Here is an 18,718-nt window from a genome sequence, read left to right on the forward strand (position 1 = left end):
AGGGAAAGTTTAGGAGAAGGAAATGGCAACCCACTCCAGTGTTCTTGCCTGAAGAATCCCAGGGATGGGGGAGCCTGGTGGGCTGCCGTCTATGGGGTCGCACAGAGTCGGCCACGACTGAAGCGACTTAGCAGCAGCAGCAGCAATCTTGAATCATACAAGTACTCCCTAATATTCAACAAAAATATAGCAAAATAATATCTTTAAACAAATTGATCTTAGGCAAAATCCCACTTGTGTAGTAGGCATGTAACATCATCATCTGTTCAGTCATCTCCAAAAACAGTAAAATATAACTACTCTTTGTTGGGCAATATAAAATGTTAAATGGAGCAGAATACCAAAAGACTAAAAATGAAGAAAGCCTGATTTAAGAATTTTGTTTTCATAAAGTGTGACCTTTGTTTTAAATGTTGTCTTAAAAATGTTGGATTTACACAGCTTTAAAAATAAGCTCAGAATTTATATGTCAATCACTTTTAGCCCTTTTAAAGAACTCAATTGTGCATCTTGCTGTCATGAAGGATATAAAGATGGATTAGATGAGCTGTTGTTTTTTCTTACTGTTATAAGCTTAGTTTCATGCATTATGACAAATTCAGAGGCAGAAGAGTTTGTAGGTATTGAAATCATTGCTAGTTAATCACAGGTGTGAAATCATGGATGCTATAAAAAGTACATTTTCAGTAAAAGCTTTGCAACTTATAAAAAAAAAAAAAAAGAAAGGGAAAGTTTACTGAGGCCCCAGGGCCACAGGCAGGAGGCTGCCCTGTGGGCAAAGAAGCCGGCAGAGGGGCCTTATTTGACATTCTTCCTGGGGTGCAGGTTTTGGTGTGGCCACGCTTCTTGCAGCAGTTGACCGCCGGGGCTATCGGTGATCGTAACACAGCCGACGTCTTGTCTCAGTTGGATTTCTGAGCGAGGTGGCAGGGGGAAGGCTCAACGGTGCCGCTTCACAGATGAAGCACTAAGTTCAGGGTGAACTCTTTCTGAATTTTGTAGTCTGACAGAGCACAGCTCATCCTCCAGCTGTGTGCCGGCAAAAACTAGATGCTGCTGGTCAGGCGGGATACCTTCCTGATCATGGATTTTGACTTTGACATTCTCAATGATGTCGCTGGGCTTGACCTCAGGGGTGATGGTCTTGCCCTTCAGGGTCTTCACAAAAGTCAGCATCTCTGCCTCTGCTGCAAGGCTGCCGCCACCGACCTGTAAAACAGATTTTAAAATAACTTTTTTATTACAAAAGTAATGCATATCAATTAAAGAATGTTTGTAACATATGGGGCTTCCCTTGTGGATCAGCTGGTAAAGAATCCGCCTGCAAAGCAGGAGACCTAGGTTCGATCCCTGGGTTGGGAAGATCCCCTGGAGAAGGGAAAGGCTACCCACTCCAGTATTCTGGCCTGGAGAATTTCATGGACTGTATAGTCCATGGGGTCGCAGAGAGTCAGACACAACTGAGCAACCTTTACTTTCACTTGAAACATATAGGAAAAATATTTAAGTACATATCGTCTTGAACTTCCCCGGTGGTCCAGTAGTTAAGACTCCGTGTTCCCGTGTCAGGTGCCTGGGTTCCATCCCCGGTTGGGGAACTAAGATCCTGCATGCTGCACAGCCAGGCCAAGAAAAGGAAGAAAAAAAAAAAAAAAGTACATCTAATCTTACCACCAAACGAGAAGTACTGTTAACATTTTACTATAAAATACTGCTCTCTTTCCTGTATCTGCATATACATTTTGTTAAAGAAAAATTTATTCATCCCACAAATATTTATTGAGCTTCTGGATCTGCAGTCTTTATACTTAGGTGTTTTGGAGAAAAAGTCAAAGCGGACACTAGATAAGTAGTCACATCAGAGCACAGTCAGGGCTCTGATGGGGGCTCTGAGAGGGCGCGTTGGATCACAGTAGACAGTTTATTTCTGTTTTGTTTACTTTTAGATTTTGTCTTGTAAAAGTTTAAGCGTACATATAGTTTAATGAGTTGAATCGCTTTATAATATGAAGACTATTAGGAAAAGCAGTGATTCCCTTTCTCTGCCAGTTTCCCTTCTTCTCAGGAGTAATTGCTTTAAACTCTTATAATTTTTCTTTTAAATTGAAGTATAGTTGATTTACAATATTAATTATAGCTCTACAACAAAGTGACTCAGTGTTTTCATGGATTATACTTCATTTAAAGTTATTGCAGAATAATGGCTGTATTTCCCTGTGCTGTATAGTATGTCCTTGTGGCTTATTTATTTTATACACAGTAGTGTGTATCTCTTAATCTCCTGCCCCAGTCTTGTCCCTCCCCTTTTCCCTCTCCCCACTGGTAACCACCAGTTTGTTCTCTGTATCTGTGAATTTGTTCTTGTTTTTATATATACATCCATTTGTTTTATTTTTTAGCTTCCACACATAAGTGGTAACGTAGGTTATTTGTCTTTCTCTAGTCTGATTTTTATTTCTGTAAGCATAGTACCCTCCAGATCTGTCTATATTGTTGCAAATGGCATTATTATAGCTGAGCAGTATTCCATTGTATATGTGTATACACCATATCTTCTTTATCCATTTATCTGTTGATGGACGTGTGTGTGTGTATGTGTGCTAAGTTGCTCAGTCCTGTCTGACTCTTTGCCCGCCAGGCTCCTCTGTCCATGGGATTCTCCAGGAAGGAATACTGGAGTGGGTTGCCATGCCCTCCCCCAGGAGATCCTCCCGATCCAGGGATTGAACTTGTGTCTAAGTCTCCTGCATCAGCAAGCGGATTCTTTACCACTAATACCACCACTCTTAGGTTGCTTAAAAACATGGACTGCTTCACACACGTGCCATCCTTGTGCAGGCACCATGCTAATCTTCTCTGCACCCTTCCAGTTTTAGTATATGTGCTGCTGATGTGAGCATTTCTTTAAACTCTTTAGATGGTCTTTTGGAATTTACTCCACATCCTTGACTTCTCATTATGGAAGGTGAGGAATTAAGTCCCTTTCCTCTAACATGAGGTTTCCACACCCCCGTCCTTTGCATTCAGTTATGCTGTGTTTTTGTCTGTTCCCTGTTTATTGGATCCACTGTAGTTGGTACATCGTGTTTACAGCTGAGCCCTGCAGTGTGCTATGAATATGTTACCTTTTCTACACAGTTTTTTGATTTCTCTAGTGTTAATAATTATGTTTTTCTTTGCTTGGTTTTCTATATTTTTAATCCCTGCTTCAACCCAGACTCTCTGCTGGTTATCTACATGCCCCCTCTGTATGTTCAGATACATCAGTTCCGTCTTGAAATCTCTCCTGGAGCTTTCCCGGCTGCCCCACCTGGAGTGGTCCCTGCTTGTCCTCGTTCACCGCTGCCGCCCGGCGATCTTCACGGACTTCTCTCTTGTCCGTTCCCTGCTTCCCGTCCGCCCCCACCCGCCCCGCTTGCTCTTCCTTATCTTATCCCCTTGTTTTGGTCAAGCACATCATTCAGTAGTTTCATGAGGAGATTGCGTGGGAGGTAAACTTTTGGACATGCTAGTCTACAAGTATATTTACTCCAGCTTCAGAATTCTGGATTGGAAATAATTTTCCTTTAGAATTTTAAACACATTGCTCAGTTTTCTTCTGGTTTTCAAAAAGGAACCCTCCGACACTGTTGGTTGGAAGGTACATTAGGACAGCCACTATGGAGAACCGTATGGCGGTTCCTTGAAAAACTAAAAAGAGTTTCTGTATGATCCAGTGAGCCCACTCCTGGGCATATATCCAGAGAAAATCATGATTCAAAGAGATACATGCACCCTAGTGTTCATTGCATTACTGTTTACAATAGCCAAGACATGGAAGCAACCTGAATGTCCATAGACAGACGAATGATAAAGCAGACAGGGTGCATATATACAATGAAATATTACTCAGCATAGGAAGAATGAATGAGGCCACTTGTAGCAATATGGATGGACCTAGACATTATCATACTAAGTGAAGTAAATCAGAGAAAGACAGATTTCATGTGATATCACTTTATGTGGAATCTAAAAAAAAAAGACACAAATGAGCTTGTTTGCAAAAACAGGAACAGACTTACAGACATAGAAAACAAACTTATGGTTACCAAAGGGGGAAGCTGGGGGAGGGATAAATTAGGAATTTGGGACTGGCAGATATACACTGCTATATATAAAATACATAAACAAGGACCATGGAACTCAATACTTGTAATATTCAATATCTTGTAAATAATCTATATGGGGAAAAAAGAATATATATGGGACAAAAGAATATATATACAAAAGATTATATATATCTATATTTTTATCTGAATACCTGAAACTGGGCTTCCTAGGTGGCTCAGTTGTAAAGAATACATCTGCCAATGCAGGAGATGAGGGTTCGATCCCTGGGTCAGGAAAATCTCCTGGAGGAGGAAATGGCAACCCACTCCAGTGTTCTTGCCTGGAGAATCCCATGCACAGAGGAGCCTGGCAGGCTACAGTCCATGTGGTTGCAAAAGAGTTGGACAGGTCTGAGCAATTAAAGAAGAGAATCCCTGAAACTAACACAACACTATAAATCCATTATGCTTCAATTTAAAAATTCTTTTTCTTCTAGTTCCCAATGCACTGTGAAAACCATTCTGATTCCCAGTTTTTTATGTGTGACTTGGTTGGGGTTTCTTTTGTTTGTTTTGTTTGTGTTGTTTTTGCCATTAATGGGATTTCAGAATGAAAGGAAGTGCTTATCCTCAATCCACCATCATTATAATGCACACACTGTTTTGGGCACTTATTTTTAAATTTTTAACTGATTTTAATTTTTAATTGATGAAAAAACATCATGTCATTAGATATTCTCTAGTGTCATGTCTTGGCTGCATAGAGTGTGGTTGTTTGGATACAACCTTGTACTTTTGGCCCCTAAGGCCGTTTTCAGTTTTTCATTATTCTATAGATAGTATTTGAATAAGTACTTTTTCTGTTAAATTTTTGGATTCATCCGTATTATTTACTAGAATAAATTTCTAGAAGTGTAATTGCAGAGTCCAAAGGACTCGGAGTATTTTGATACATTCTCCAAGTTATTCTTCCAAAAATTTGTAGCAGTTTTTTTAGTCACCAGTAGTATATGAAGGAAAAACATCTGCTTACATTCTGATCCTCCCCTCTTCTCCTGCCCTTTAAAAAAAATTTCCTTTGCTCAGAACAGCATTTCATTTGTACGTGACTTACTGACTTTTATGTCTAGTATCCTGAGAGAATTTTTTCAGTATGGAAAACAAGATGTTCTTTCTAGTTTTCTGCTTGGGAGTTAGAACATTTAAACTCAAGCCTCGGTTTTACCACTAAGTTGCTTTTAATGAATGATAACTGTTGTTATGATCATCTGCAAAAGTTAGAGGAGGAAAAAACAATGACCATTAAGCTCAAATATCTACCACATTCTAAACTTACTTCCAGTTTGTCAGTGTACATGAGTGCATTTTATGTCATAATCTGTGTTGTGTGTGGCTTTTTCCACTTTACTTGCTAGGTCTCAGTATTGTCAGCAGGCTTGTTGATGTTGATTCTTTAATTCCTTTCTTTTTTATATTAATTTTTACATTTTATTTTTTGGCTGTGTCACACGACTTGTGAGATCTTAGTTCCCAGTGTATTAGTTGCTCTGCTGTTGCTGCTGCTGCTGAGTAGCTTCAGTCGTGTCCGACTCTGTGTGACCCCATAGACGGCAGCCCACCAGGCTCCTCCGTCCACGGGATTTTCTAGGCAAGAGTACTGGAGTGGGGTGCCATTCCCTTCTCCCGGGGATCTTCCCAACCCAGGGATTGAACCTGGATGTCCTGCATTGCAGGCGGATTCTTTACTGTCTGAGCCGCCAGGGAAGCCGGGATCAAACCTGGGCCTACAGCAGTGGAAGCAAAGAGTCCTAATCATTAGATCACTAGCTGCTGCTGCTACTGCTAAGTTGCTTCAGTCGTGTCTGACTCTGTGCGACCCCATAGACGGCAGCCCACCAGGCTCCCCCGTCCCTGGGATTCTCCAGGCAAGAACACTGGAGCGGGTTGCCATTTCCTTCTCCGATGCATGAAAGTGAAAAGTGAAAGTGAAGTCGCTCAGTCCTGTCTGACTCTTAGCAACCCCATGGACTGCAGCCTACCAGGCTCCTCTGTCCATGGGATTTTCCAGGCAAGAGTACTGGAGTGGGGTGCCATTGCCTTCTCCTAGATCACTAGGGAAGTCCCGTAACCTCTTTCAAGTATTCCTTGTGTTCTGTGACATCATGTGCCTCAGATTTTGATGACCTTTTTTTGGTTTCTCTATTTATATCATGTTTATTTTCATGACTCACCACAATTATTTTATGACTTTTTCTTTTGGGCTGTTTCCTTGTGGGGTATATTTCCCAAAGTAGAATTATCAAAAATTCAATGTCTGGGGACTTCCCTGGTGGTCCAGTGGTTAGGCACTTTCACTTTGGGGGCCCAGGTTCAATCTCTGGTCTTGGATCTGAGATCTCAAAGCTGAGTGGGACATGGGTAAAAAAAGATTTCAATGTATTCTTTGACTTAGTGAATCTCACTACATAGGGCCACATGGCTGTGTTGTTGGGAGACACCAATAGACTCTGTTTTATCTCTCTTTTGCTTTTAGTTTCCCAACTGCATGATGGTGCTAAACAATGTCTGTGAGACTCTTAGCACAGGGATGCTAATAAAAGAAAGAGACTATTTAGGAGTTGCTTGGAGGATAACTTGCTGCTCTCATGATATCGTGTGCCTGTGTGTTAAGTCACTTCAGTCATGTCCAACTCTTTGGGACCCCATGGACTGTAGCCCACCACGCTCCTCCGTCCGTGGGATTCTCCAGGCAAGAATACTGGAGTGGGTTGCCATTCCCTTCTCCAGGGGATCTTCCTGATCCAGGGATTGAACCTGCGTCTCCTGTGGCTTCTGTATCGTAGGCAGATTCTTTACCGCTGAGCCACCGGGGAAGCCATGGTATCATACCACCCAACAACTAATGGGTGGATCCCAAGTGGCTTCTTGTGGTTACAGAATGCAGTCAGCTGTCGGGGTGTGGCTGCAGTTACAAATGTGGGAATGATATGTTCCGATGATAATATAAGTAAAGAATATTTCCCTTCAGGGTGAAAGAGACCATTGTATATCTGTCATGTGTCCTGTGAATATTCTCTTGACAACCAGAGGAGGGAAGATAGTCACTTTGCCTCATAGACGAGGGGATTATAGTTCACAGAAGTGAATTAACTTGCTCGAGGGCGGACTGTAGACAGAAGAGCCAGAATCCCCTGGAGGTCTGTTTGACTTAACGCCCATCATCTTTTGCACTCCAGCAGAGTGACTGCCTGTGTGTGGTGAGAGGGGAGTGGTAGGGGAGGTTTGCGTGTATCCCAGGAGTACCCTGTCAATTGTCTTTGCAAAACTGGGTAAAAGGAGGAAATGTTAAGTCGTGTCCGACTCTTTTCTTCTTTGTAACAGACAATGAACCAAGCCGAGTCTCAGAGCCTAAGAACACTGTGTCACCCACTCCTGCAGCAGACCCAAGTCAGACAAGAGATCCAAAACAGGGGCCCCAGGAACTTCAGGAAAAGAAAATTCAGGTGCTGGAGGAGAAGGTTCTCCGGCTCACCAGGACGGTTCTGGACCTTCAGTCTTCCGTTGCTGGAGTGAGTGAAAACCTCAAACACGCCGTCCAGGATGATGCCAGCAAGATGCTGGCCTCATGGCTGAGCAACCTGCACCCCCGGCCAACGCCCATCAGCGCTGTGGGTGGAGAACCAGAAACAGTTCAGCCCCCCGGCATCCTCAGCAATAAGGAGTCAGGCATGAAGGACATCAAGTCTGAACTGGCTGAAGTCAAGGATGCCCTGAAGACCAAGAGTGACAAGCTGGAGGAGCTGGACGGGAAAGTGAAGGGCTATGAAGGGCAGCTCAGACAGCTCCAGGAGGCCGCCCAGGGCCCAACGGTCACCATGACGACCAGCGAGCTCTTCCAAGCCTACGTGGACAGTAAGATCGATGCCCTGAGGGAGGAGCTTATGGAAGGGATGGACCGAAAGCTGGCTGACCTGAAGAACTCGTGTGAGTACAAGTTGATCGGTTTCCAGCAGCACTGTGATGACTATGGGAGCAGCTACCTGGGAGTGATCGAGCTGATAGGAGAGAAGGAGGCCAAGCTGAGAAAAGAAATCAGTGACCTTCAGGCCCGGGTCCAAGACCCTCCAGCCCATGCAAACTGCTGTGACGGTACCAAGCCTGGTGACTTGGGGCCACAGATCAAGATGTTAGACCAGAAAATCGAAAGAGTTTCTGAAGCGACAAGAATGCTGAATGCACGACTAGACAATGAGTTTGACCGCCTCGAGGCTCCAGAGCCGGATGTGGACTTCGATGCCAGATGGCATGAACTGGATGCAAGGATCAACGTGACAGAGAGGAATGCAGAAGAGCACTGCTTTTACATTGAAGAAACCCTCCGGGGGACCATTAGTGGGGAGGTGGACGGCCTGAGGCAGCTGCTTGATCAGAAAATACAGTCCCTGGAGGAGCGGCTGGGGAGTGCCCTCCTGGAGATGGTGAACGGCTCAGAGATGGTACCTGCTCCCCCAGTGGCAGCCCCGCCCACTGTGTCGGGGGCTGGGCCCCCGCAGGTCATGATGGAGTTGAAGCGCCTGAAGGACCAAGTGCGGGTGGTGGAGGACATGTGCCTGCAGAACCTCCGAGGAGAGCCTCGAGGGATGGAAGACACTTTGCGGAACGGGGGTGAGATGGTGAGCCTTTTGAGATCTCTAAACGACACGATGCAGGGGAAGTTTCAGGACACTGAACGCAGCATCCAGCGACTTCAGCAGGACTTCAGTTTTCTTTATTCTTGGCTCAACCACACAGATGACCACTTGAGACGTCTACAGAACGAGCTGAGTGGTGGTAGAGGAGGGAAAAAGGCTGCAGGGGGTGGGTGGTCCAAGGTGGGTGAGCCAGGGAGGACGGAGGCGCCCCTGCTGTCTCCCCAGGCCCCCCCAGTGCATTGCTGCGACCAGCTGGAGGGCAGGTGGCAGCGGCTGCAGGACCTCGTCCTCAGCGAGCTGGACACTTGTAAGGAGAAGACGCACGGAGTCCAGAGGGAGGTGTCCGTGGTGGAGGACAGGGTGTCTCACGTGGAGAAGACCTGTAGCAAGCTGGACTCCATCTCTGGGAGCCTTCAGAAGATCAAGGAGGGGCTCAACAAGCACGTGAACAGCCTCTGGAGCTGCGTCCGGCAGATGAACGGGACGCTCCGGACACACTCCAGAGAGATCTCCGGCCTGAAGAATTCCGTCCAGCAGTTCTACAGCCACGTCTTCCAGATTTCTACTGACCTGCAAGACCTGATCCGGTTTCAGCCATCGGCAAGTAAGTGCACCTTTGCCTTCCCATTTTGAGTATTTGTAACGCGTGTTCTGCTAGATTTTGGATGGTTTGTGGCATGAGCCACGTCACTGCTGGCCCAAAGTGTGCTTCGTAGATGGGGTGGGGAAAGTGCGTGAATTGTCTGGTGCTGAGTAGCAATGAGACAAAGACCAACAGTGAGAGCAAGTGTTTAGAAACTTAGAATAACTTGACGTCACCGTAGCACTCAAGCACACGATTTGTGCGTTTTGTAAGTTATCAGCCCACAACAGGTTGAAAATACAGAAGGAAAACTGGTCCTTGCCCTCAGGTAGGTGGCAGAAGGCTGATCTATACTGTCATGTTGGGGAGCTTAGATTTGGGGTCAGATTTGTGGCCTAACAGCTTGGGGCGATGGGCATGTTGTCCTGTCTTCTACTCAGGGAGTCTCCTGTATGCACACCCCTTCACCTCTCTGAAAACATCACTTCTTGTTTGCTGGTGTCATTATCATCTTTGGGCAATCTTTTGTTCCCTAAAACCTAGGGCCTCGATGATGGCAAGTAGAACGCATTGTGTTCCTTTCCAAAGACAGAGAGAGGACCCTGGACAGAGTACTTTAGGGGCAGGAACTGTTCAATGCCCCAGCACGCCCAGAACAAGGATGCTCATCGGCTGTGCTTAGGGAGATTCATGCTACACACTCTGTATGCACATCCGTGCTAAGTCCCTTCAGTCATCTCTGCTTCTTTGTGACCCCATGAACTGTAGGGGGCCAGGCTTCTCTGTCCATGGGATTCTCCAGGCAAGAATACTGGAGTGGGTTGTTATCTCCTTTTGCAGGCGATCTTCCTGACCCCAGGGATCAAACCTGTGTCTCCTGTGGCTCCTGCCTCGCAGGCAGATTCTTTACCATTATACATTTCACTCTTGACAAATGTTTGTTGAATGAATGAATGGACTGAATGAATGGTCCCTTAATAGTACTGAGTGACATATTCAAGTTAACATTTTTGTTACCTGGGGGCTCAGCATGTCATCCCTGAAGGACAGAGCCTCCCTGGTACCTGGATTCAGCAACCTCAGTGCTGAGCAGAGTTTTCTTTATTTTTAAAATTTTATTTATTTATTTTCGGCTGTGTTCGGTCCTCATTGCCGAGCAGAATTTCTCTAGTTGCAGACAGCGGAGGCTACTTCCTAGTTGGAGTATGTGGGCTTTCTCCCTGCAGTTGCAGCTCCCAGGCTCCAGAGCACAGGCTTAGTAGTTGGGGCACATGGGCTGCTCCCCGCAGGGACATGTTCTAAAGTCGCACAGTGGAGGCAGGGTGGGGACCCTGGGTGCTGTCGTCCAGGCCAGCCCACGTCTCCTCTGTGTCTCCCCAAAACGAACGCAGACTCACAGGTCCACGAGGACAGGGGAGGGCCAGCCGTGTGCCAAGAAGGACTCCACCTCCTGACCAGTCCTCTCCCTGTTTTCTTTCCCCCTGTCTTCCCTGCTGGCCTGTGTTGCCTTTTCACCTTGCTCAGCTCCAGGTGACAAAGGCCCTCATGTGTTGATGCTAGTTCTTGGCCTGGTGTGAGCCTATGGGATTTTAGGATTGGGTCCTATTGGAAAAGGCCCTGATGCTGGGAAAGATTGAAGGCAAAAGGAGAAGGGGGAAGCAGAGGATGAGATAGTTGGATAGCATCACCGCCTTAATGGACATGGATGTGAGCAAACTCCAGGAGATAGTGGAGGACAGAAGAGCCTGATGGGCTGCAGTCCATGGGGTTGCAAAGAGCTGGACACAGCTTAGCAACTGCATAATAGTAACTGCATAACAGCAACAACAACGCAGCTGGGGCTTACAGCCTGAGGAGAGGAGAGCCAGGGCCTGATCCCAGGGAAGTGGGAAGTCTGAAGTGGTCAGTGGGACACGCTTTGAACCTTCCCAGAGATAAGGAGTTTGTAGATAAGGAATTACCCAGGCCAGTCCTGCTATTTATAACCTCCATCCCCTCCCCCCAGGCCCACACAGCTCCCAGATCTCTGGAATGCTGGGGAAAGGTCAGGGGACCCTGTGTGTGTTCATAGGGTGATTGTGCCTCCTGGTGACAGTTCTGTCTGGACTGTGCTTTGTAACAACAGATCGAAGCAGATAGTTCCAGTTGATTTGCAGCTCCCGGGCGGCGTGGGAAGCTGTGTTAACTCCTTCACGCTTGGCTGTGGAAAGAGGGGTTGGGGTGAATGCCTGTAAAGGGAAGGCGGCTCCCACAAGATGCTCCTTTTGGAATGAATCCATTGTCGTGAGAGTAGAATGCATGGACTTTCGGGAACTCCATTGATTGAGAAGAGTTAACAATACACAGGCCGAGGCTGTCCATTCTTGCAGCGCATCCAGGTCCGGGAGAACCTGAGTGTCAGGGGTCACTGGGTGAGTTTAGAGCTCAGGTCACAGCGCCCCGTGAAGAGTCAGCAGCACATTTATTGAGTGCTTACTGTGTGCAGCAGTGACTCAGTGGACATGAGTTTGAGCAAACTCTGGGAGATGGTGAAGGACAGGGGAGCCTGGCGTGCTGCAGTCCCTGGGGTCACAAGGAGTCGGACACGACTTAGTGACTAAACAGCCACTGTATGCAGGGCTCCGTGAGGGATGAGGAGGTGAGTGGCACAACCCTGGCCTTCCGGGCATTTCCAGGCCCAGGTTTGGGGGTGGGGGAGTGACACACACAGGCCTGCAGAGAGGGTGAACGAGATGGTGTATCAGGGCTCGTCCTTGTAGTTCACTGGCTCTTACTGAGCCCGTCTTGTGTGGGAGTGACGAGCTTATGTGTGTGGAGCACAGGGATGGCAGTGCAGGGGACAATGACGGTTTGAGGGGGACAAGTAGGCAGAGATGGTCACGGCCACCGTGGAAGTCAGGGAGCGCTTCTCTGAGTTGATGAGGCCTTCTCATCAAGGTTGAGTAGGTTGCGAGTTCATAGGCCAGTAGGGTGAAGGGTGAGATGGTGTGATGAGAGAGACTTCTGAAAGGGGGCGATGCTGGAGCTTGTACCGAACGGTGAGTTGTTGCTCAGTCCCTCAGTTGTGTCTGACTCTATGCGACCCCATGGACTGCAGCACGCCAGGCCTCCCTGTCCTGCACCGTCTCCCAGAGTTTGCTCAAACTCACGTGCGTTGAGTTGATGATGCCATCCAACTATCTCATCCTCTGTCGCCCCCTTCCCCTCCTGCCCTCAATCTTTCCTAGCATCAGGGTCTTTTCCAGCGAGTCAGCTCTTCACATCAGGTAGCCAAAGGATTGGCGCTTCAGCATCAGTCCTTCCAACGAACATTTAGAGTTGATTTCCTTTAGGACTGACTGGTTTGATCTCCTTTCAGTCCAAGGGACTCTTGAGAATCTTCTGCACCACAGTTTGAAAGCATCAATTCTTCAGTGCTCAGCCTTCCTTATGGTCCAACTCGCACATCTGTACATGACTACTGGAAGTGTTCAGAGAAGCAGGAGGGGAGGGCGTCCCTGCTGAGGGGTGGGATGGACCTGCTGTTTGCTGCTGTTTGCCGACCCCAGACCTTGGTGGCTTAAACAACAAGGCTTCATCACTTTCCATTGTTCTGCGGGGCAGGAACTGACTTGGCAGCTCTTCCGCTCCACTTGACATCAGCTCAAGTCACTCATTTGGCTGTGGTCAGGGGACCAGTGGGCTGGGCTGGGCTGAGCTGGAAGTTGCAGGAAGACCGGCCACGTGTTCCTGCACACGGCCATCCTCTCTCTCCACGTGGTGGACGTGCACCTTCTCTCAGCATGGTGGTCTCGGGGAGTCACACTTACCACAAGGCAAAAGCAGGAGCCCCTTCCAGGCGGGGCCCGGAGCTGGCACCATGTCCCTTCTGCCACATCCCATTGTTCAAAACAAGTCACCCTGAGAGATGACGCGGCTTGTGTGTTGGAAGGGGAGGAATATTAACGATTGTCATCATTGCTCCCACCGCAAGCCAAGGTGCGGAGCTGAGGGTGCAGGACATGGTCACCAGAGGCCAGATTGCTGGGCCAAGGACCTAGACTCTGCTGTTTCTGCCCCGCCTGCTGCTCTGTGCAGGGAGCCCATTCTCTTCTTTGGAAGCACCCAGAGGGAGCTGAACTGCCCAGCTGGCAGCGGGTGGGGAGGGTGGAGCGGGAACCAGAATGGCCTCAGCCAATGCTGAAAGCAGTCCCAGTCTCTTTGTATCCCTCACATCAGTGCAGACGTTCTTCCCTGGGTCTTAAAAGAGACTCTCGAGACTATATACAAATGTTTGGTTACTTTTTTGGACAGAAGGTCCCTGCCTTTCATCCAGGACTTGGAGAGGTGCCTAACTTCTAAAAGGTAAAGAACTAGTATATTTTTTTGGCTGCATCTTGCAGCTTGTGGGATCTTAGCTCCTCGACCAGGGATTGAACCCACATCCCCCACAGCGGAGGTGCAGAGTCAACCACTAGACTACCAGGGAAGTCCCTAGGACCACTGTATTTTCGTGACTGTCTCATCGTCCACTCTGTGAGGTGGGTGTCATGCCCTTTCCTGGGCCCCGTGCACCCCACCCCCCTTCATTCATACAGTCATTCATTCCACAAATAGTCATGTCCTTGCACTGGAGTTTTAGCCCTTGCAGGATCTAGAGGGGGAAGTCAAGGAATGCACAGCCCAGCAAATAAAGGTCTGATTTCAGCAGGCAATCAGTGTGCAGGGAAAGATAAGCAGAGGAGGTGACAGAGAACAGGGGACTTGGTGTTTTAGATGAGAAGTCAGGGAAGGTTGCTCAGTGGAGACGACCTTTGAGCAGAGACGTGAGTAAGATGAGGGAATGAGCCTTGTAGAGATCTGTTCCTGGCAGAGGGAACAGCATATGCGAAGGTCCTGAGGCAGGGATGTCTTTGTCCTGTTTGAGAACTCAGGACGTCAGTTTGATCAAGTCCATGAGCAAGGGGGAAGGTCACAGGCAATGAGGTCAGGGGGTAGGGGTCAGATCAGGTGGGATTTTGTAGGCTGAGATGACAGATTTGGATTTCAAGTATCATGAGAAACTCTTGGAGAATTTTGAGCCAGGAAGTGATTATTATTTCCCAAGTCTGTAATCCCAGCTACTCTACACATTCTTTGTGACTTTGGACAAATTATTTATCTACTTAATGCCTCACTTTCTATAGCTGTTAATTGGAGAGAATCATGGTGATAGTGATACTTAAAGAAGTTAGCATGATAACTATTGTTCCTGTGCATGCTAAGTCATTTGAGTTGTGCCTGACTCTTTGAAGCCCCATGGACTGTAGCCCACCAGGCTCCTCTATCCATGGGATTCTCCAGGCATGAATAGTGGAGTGGGTTGCCATGCCCTCCTCCAGGGGATCTTCCTGACCCAGGGATCAAACTCACGTCTCCTGCATGGGCAGGTATGTTTACCACTAGCGCCGCCTGGGAAGCCCCCCTGTTCCTAAGGAGTATTTCTTTTCTTTTTCTATTTTTTGGCTGTTCTGTGTGGCATGTAGGATCTTTGTTCCCTGACTAGGAATCAAACTTATGCCTCCTGCAATGGAAGCAGGGAGTCTTAACCACTGAACCACGGAGAAGTCCCAGTAGTGTATTAAATAGTGACTGGCCCTTGGTCATCCCTCAGTATCAGCATGACTGTGACCCTCTGTCCCCTCTGCTGGACATCCCTTCTGCTTCTGGCTGAAATCCTCTCCTCTTCTTACAAGCATGCAGCCTCAGAGCAGTGAAGGTGGGCTCGCCCGCACTGCAGACGTGGGATGACAACCTTAGGTGTTCTGCTGAATGTTCTAGGGATCCAGAGGGTTTTGTTCTTTCCTTCTTTTTCTTGTTTTCTTGTCTAAATTGGGACTGAAGTGTAAAGTGTAAAAAGCTGAGAAATCTCCCCTCCCTAGCATTCAGGTTCTTGTTGTTCTTGTTTAGTCGCTCAGTTGTGTCCGACTCTGTGTGACCTAATGAACTGAAGCCCGCCAGGCTCTTCTGTCCATGGAATTCTCCAGGCAAGAATAATGGAGTGGGTTGCCATTTCCTTCTCCAGGGGATATTCCTGAGCCAGGGATCAAACCCAAGTCTCCTGCTTGGCAGGTGGATTGTTTACCTCCAGGGAAGCCCAACATTTAGGATTCATGGTTAGTAAATCAGGTTCTGAACGACAAGGGGATTGGGGAAGTCCTCTATTCTGTGGATGTGGCCTCAGAAGTCTGGACTTTTGTTTCAGTTCCCCCCACCCCCTCCCCCAGCTCCCTGTCCCGTCCTTTTAGCTGCTTCTTGTCCGCAGTTGCCCGGTCTCCATGCTACTGTAGTTATTGGGTGGGGGCAGCTCCAGGCCCTGCCCCCCCGACCCCAGCGTGGCTCAAAGACAGAATCTGCTTCCTGCTGGGGCCCTGGGACCACCTGGCCTGCACCACAGCCTCTGAGCCCACACAGCCTCCCCATCACCCATCTGATCAGATACTGAGCCCCGGGCAGATTTGGGCATTTCTGCTGTTCCCCTTTCACTTGGGATAGTAGGCGAGTTCCTGGTATTGAGAAGCCTGGGGCTCCCACAGAGCTGAGCCAGGCAGAGGGACAGTCTCTGTGCCAGGGTAGCTCTCCTCCCCCACCTCATGGTTCCAAGAAGGGCCTTCCTGCCGGACATGCAGGACTGTTTCCACACACCCCAGGGACTGCTTCCTCTTTCCAATCTGCCACCCCTTTCTTCTGCAGATGTCTTCAGGCAATTTCTTGTAAGTACTTAAATTTTTTTTTTTTTTTTTTTTGCGTATAGTTGATTTACAATGTTGTTAGTTTCAGGTGTACAGCAAAGTGGTTCAGTTACACAGCCACACATGTTCATTCTGTTTCAGATCCCTTTCTCATATAGGTTATCCTGGAATATTGAGTAGAGCTCCCTAGGCCATACAGGAGGTCCCATAGGTTATGCACCTTATATATAGTAGTGTGCATGTGTTCATCCCAAGTCCTGATTTATCCCTCACCCCTGTGTTTCCCCTTTAGTAACCATAAGTTTGTTTTCAATATCTGTAAGTCTGATTCTGTTTTGTAAGTTCAGTTGTTTCATTTTTAAAAAAAATTGGGTTCCACATGTAAGTGATGTCATATGCTATTTGTCTTTCTCTGTCTGGCTTACTTCACTTTGTATCATAGTCTCTAGATCCATCCACGTTGCTGCAAATGGCATTACTTCATTCTTTTTCTAAAATTTATTTTTATTTATTTGGCTGCCCTGGGTGTTAGTTGAGGCATGTGGGATCTAGTTCCCTGACCAGGGATTGAACCCGGGCCCCATGCATTCGGAGTGTGGAGTCTTATCCACTCGACCACCAGGGAAGTCCCGTATTTCTTTCTTTTTAATGGCTGAGTAATATTTCATTGTGTATATATATCACATCTTCTTTATCCATTCCTCTATCCATGGGCATTTAGGTGGCTTCCATGTCTTGGCTCGTGTAAATAGTGTTGTAGTGAACACTGGGCTGCATGTATCCTTTTAAATTATGTGTTTTTTTTCCAAATACATGCCCAGGAGTGGGATTGCTGGATCATCTTATTGTTGTGGTTCAGTTGCTAAGTCATGTTCTCTTTGCCCACCAGGCTCCTCTGTCCTCCATTATCCCCCGGAGTTTGTTCAGATTTATGTCTGTTGAGTCTATGTGCTGGATCATATGGTAGTTCTATTTTTAGTTTTGAATGGTATTAATAACATTTCATTTGGGGGTGCTACAGATTTAAGAACCCCATCTTTATCCAGTTGCTTAGCCTAAGCTGTGCTGTAAGAATGAAAAAAACACAGGTTTTTCAAATCAGCTCAGTTTAGTCGCTCAGTCGTGTCCGACTCTTCGCGACCCCATGAATTGCCTGTCCACCACCAACTCCTGGAATTCACCCAAACTCATGTCCATCAAGTCGGTGATGCCATCCAGCCATCTCATCCTCTGTCATCCCCTTCTCCTCCTGCCCCCAATCCCTCCCAGCATCAGAGTCTTTTCCAATGAGTCAACTCTTCACATGAGGTGGCCAGAGTACTGGAGTTTCAGCTTCAGCATCAGTCCTTCCAATGAACACCCAGGACTGATCTCCTTTAGGATTGGCTGCTTGGATCTCCTTGCAGTCCAAGGGACTCTCAAGAGTCTTCTCCAACACCACAGTTCAAAAGCATCAGTTCTTCGGCACTTGTAAAGCCTGGCAGGGGAAGAGTGGCCTCATGCCAGTGTTATGACAGTTTTGGCCTTCAACTTGAAATTGGCTGAGTTTGAGGCCAGTGTAGGTCCCAGATAGCATGATGGAGTCAGTCCGAGTGTCATAAATACATAAAGGCTGCATAAACTGCGCAGACTCAGACCACACTGCCTCTGGACGATACCTGCCCTTCTGCTCTGTGAGCATCTGGTTTCTGTAAAGCTCTTCAGTTGGTGAAAGCAGCGGCTGCTTTTCTCCGTCTGAACCTTGACTCTAGGACTGCTGTGTCCTTGGCACCGGCCTCTCCTACAGCTGTGCGCAGAGTCCCCTGTGAGCTTGATAGAAATAAGGACTCTGGGCTCCCTCGGGAGACTCCTGCTCAGCAGGGGTGAAGTCAGTTCCAGGAATTTGTCATTAAATTTGTAATTAAAACAGAGAACCCCCCAGCTCCCGTCGTGGAAGCGGAAGGCAGACCCCCCTCAGAGGCAGCTGGGCCAGAGAGAAGCGGAGAAGCAGGGGGTGGTGGGGAGGGTGGGAAGGGAGGGAAAGTCCTGGGTGCGGAGCCGCAGCCCCCGCGCCAGCTCTGCGGGACCCGCGTGTCCGCTGACGGGCTCTGCCGACGCTGTCACTGTGCCTCCTCACATCCTGACCGTGGCGGCTTTACAGCAAGTCTTAAAATCGGGTAGACCCTCTGTGTGTCCATGTACAGCTTCAAATCAGCTTGTGAATTTCTATCAAAGAAGAAATCCCCGGTGACTTTTTGGGTCAGGTCGGCCTCTCTAGGGTTCAGTGATAACAGGTGACGTCTGTTCCAAGGACACTGCCCTGCCGAAGTCAACCCGCGAGGCTGGAGCTGTGTGTGTGTCAGTGATCTCTAGACCGCACTTTTCAGAAATGCCAGCCTGTTTGCCCTGTGGAGCCTGATTCCAGGGGCCTCTGCGTGGTCACACTGGGCGGGACTCCTTTCTCGGCAGGGCTCCGTGCTCTGGAGGGACGGTCAGTACGGGCCCTAGATAGGTCATAGTCTCTAGATCCATCCATGTTGCTGCAAATGCTTTACTTCATTCTTTTTCTAAAATTTATATTTATTTGGCTGTCCTGGGTGTTAGTTGAGGCATGTGGGATCTAGTTCCCTGACCAGGGATCGAACCCGGGCCCCATACTTTGGGAGT

At 47.8% G+C, this 18,718-nt stretch overlaps 1 protein-coding gene, 2 non-coding genes and 1 pseudogene across 5 annotated transcripts in view; 1 reads left to right on the forward strand and 3 right to left on the reverse strand.

Annotated features, from left to right (window-relative positions):
- EMILIN2 (elastin microfibril interfacer 2) overlaps positions 1 to 18,718 on the forward strand; it is a 59,414-nt gene that overhangs the window by 30,986 nt on the left and 9,710 nt on the right. For all 3 annotated transcript variants that reach the window (XM_061399835.1, XM_061399833.1, XM_061399834.1), the window contains one exon: positions 7,470 to 9,383. In XM_061399835.1, the coding sequence (XP_061255819.1) occupies positions 7,470 to 9,383 (1,914 nt within the window). The remainder of the gene's footprint in view (positions 1 to 7,469; positions 9,384 to 18,718) is intronic.
- LOC133237614 (ubiquitin-like) lies at positions 799 to 1,185 on the reverse strand (annotated as a pseudogene).
- Positions 2,798 to 2,900, reverse strand: LOC133237902 (U6 spliceosomal RNA). The gene has a single exon (XR_009733410.1). It is a non-coding gene; the product is annotated as a U6 spliceosomal RNA (small nuclear RNA).
- On the reverse strand, positions 16,625 to 16,697 carry TRNAR-CCG (transfer RNA arginine (anticodon CCG)). Its single transcript has one exon. It is a non-coding gene; the product is annotated as a tRNA-Arg (tRNA).

This window comes from Bos javanicus, chromosome 24 (genome assembly GCF_032452875.1).
Source record: "Bos javanicus breed banteng chromosome 24, ARS-OSU_banteng_1.0, whole genome shotgun sequence".
Lineage (NCBI taxonomy): Eukaryota > Metazoa > Chordata > Mammalia > Artiodactyla > Bovidae > Bos > Bos javanicus.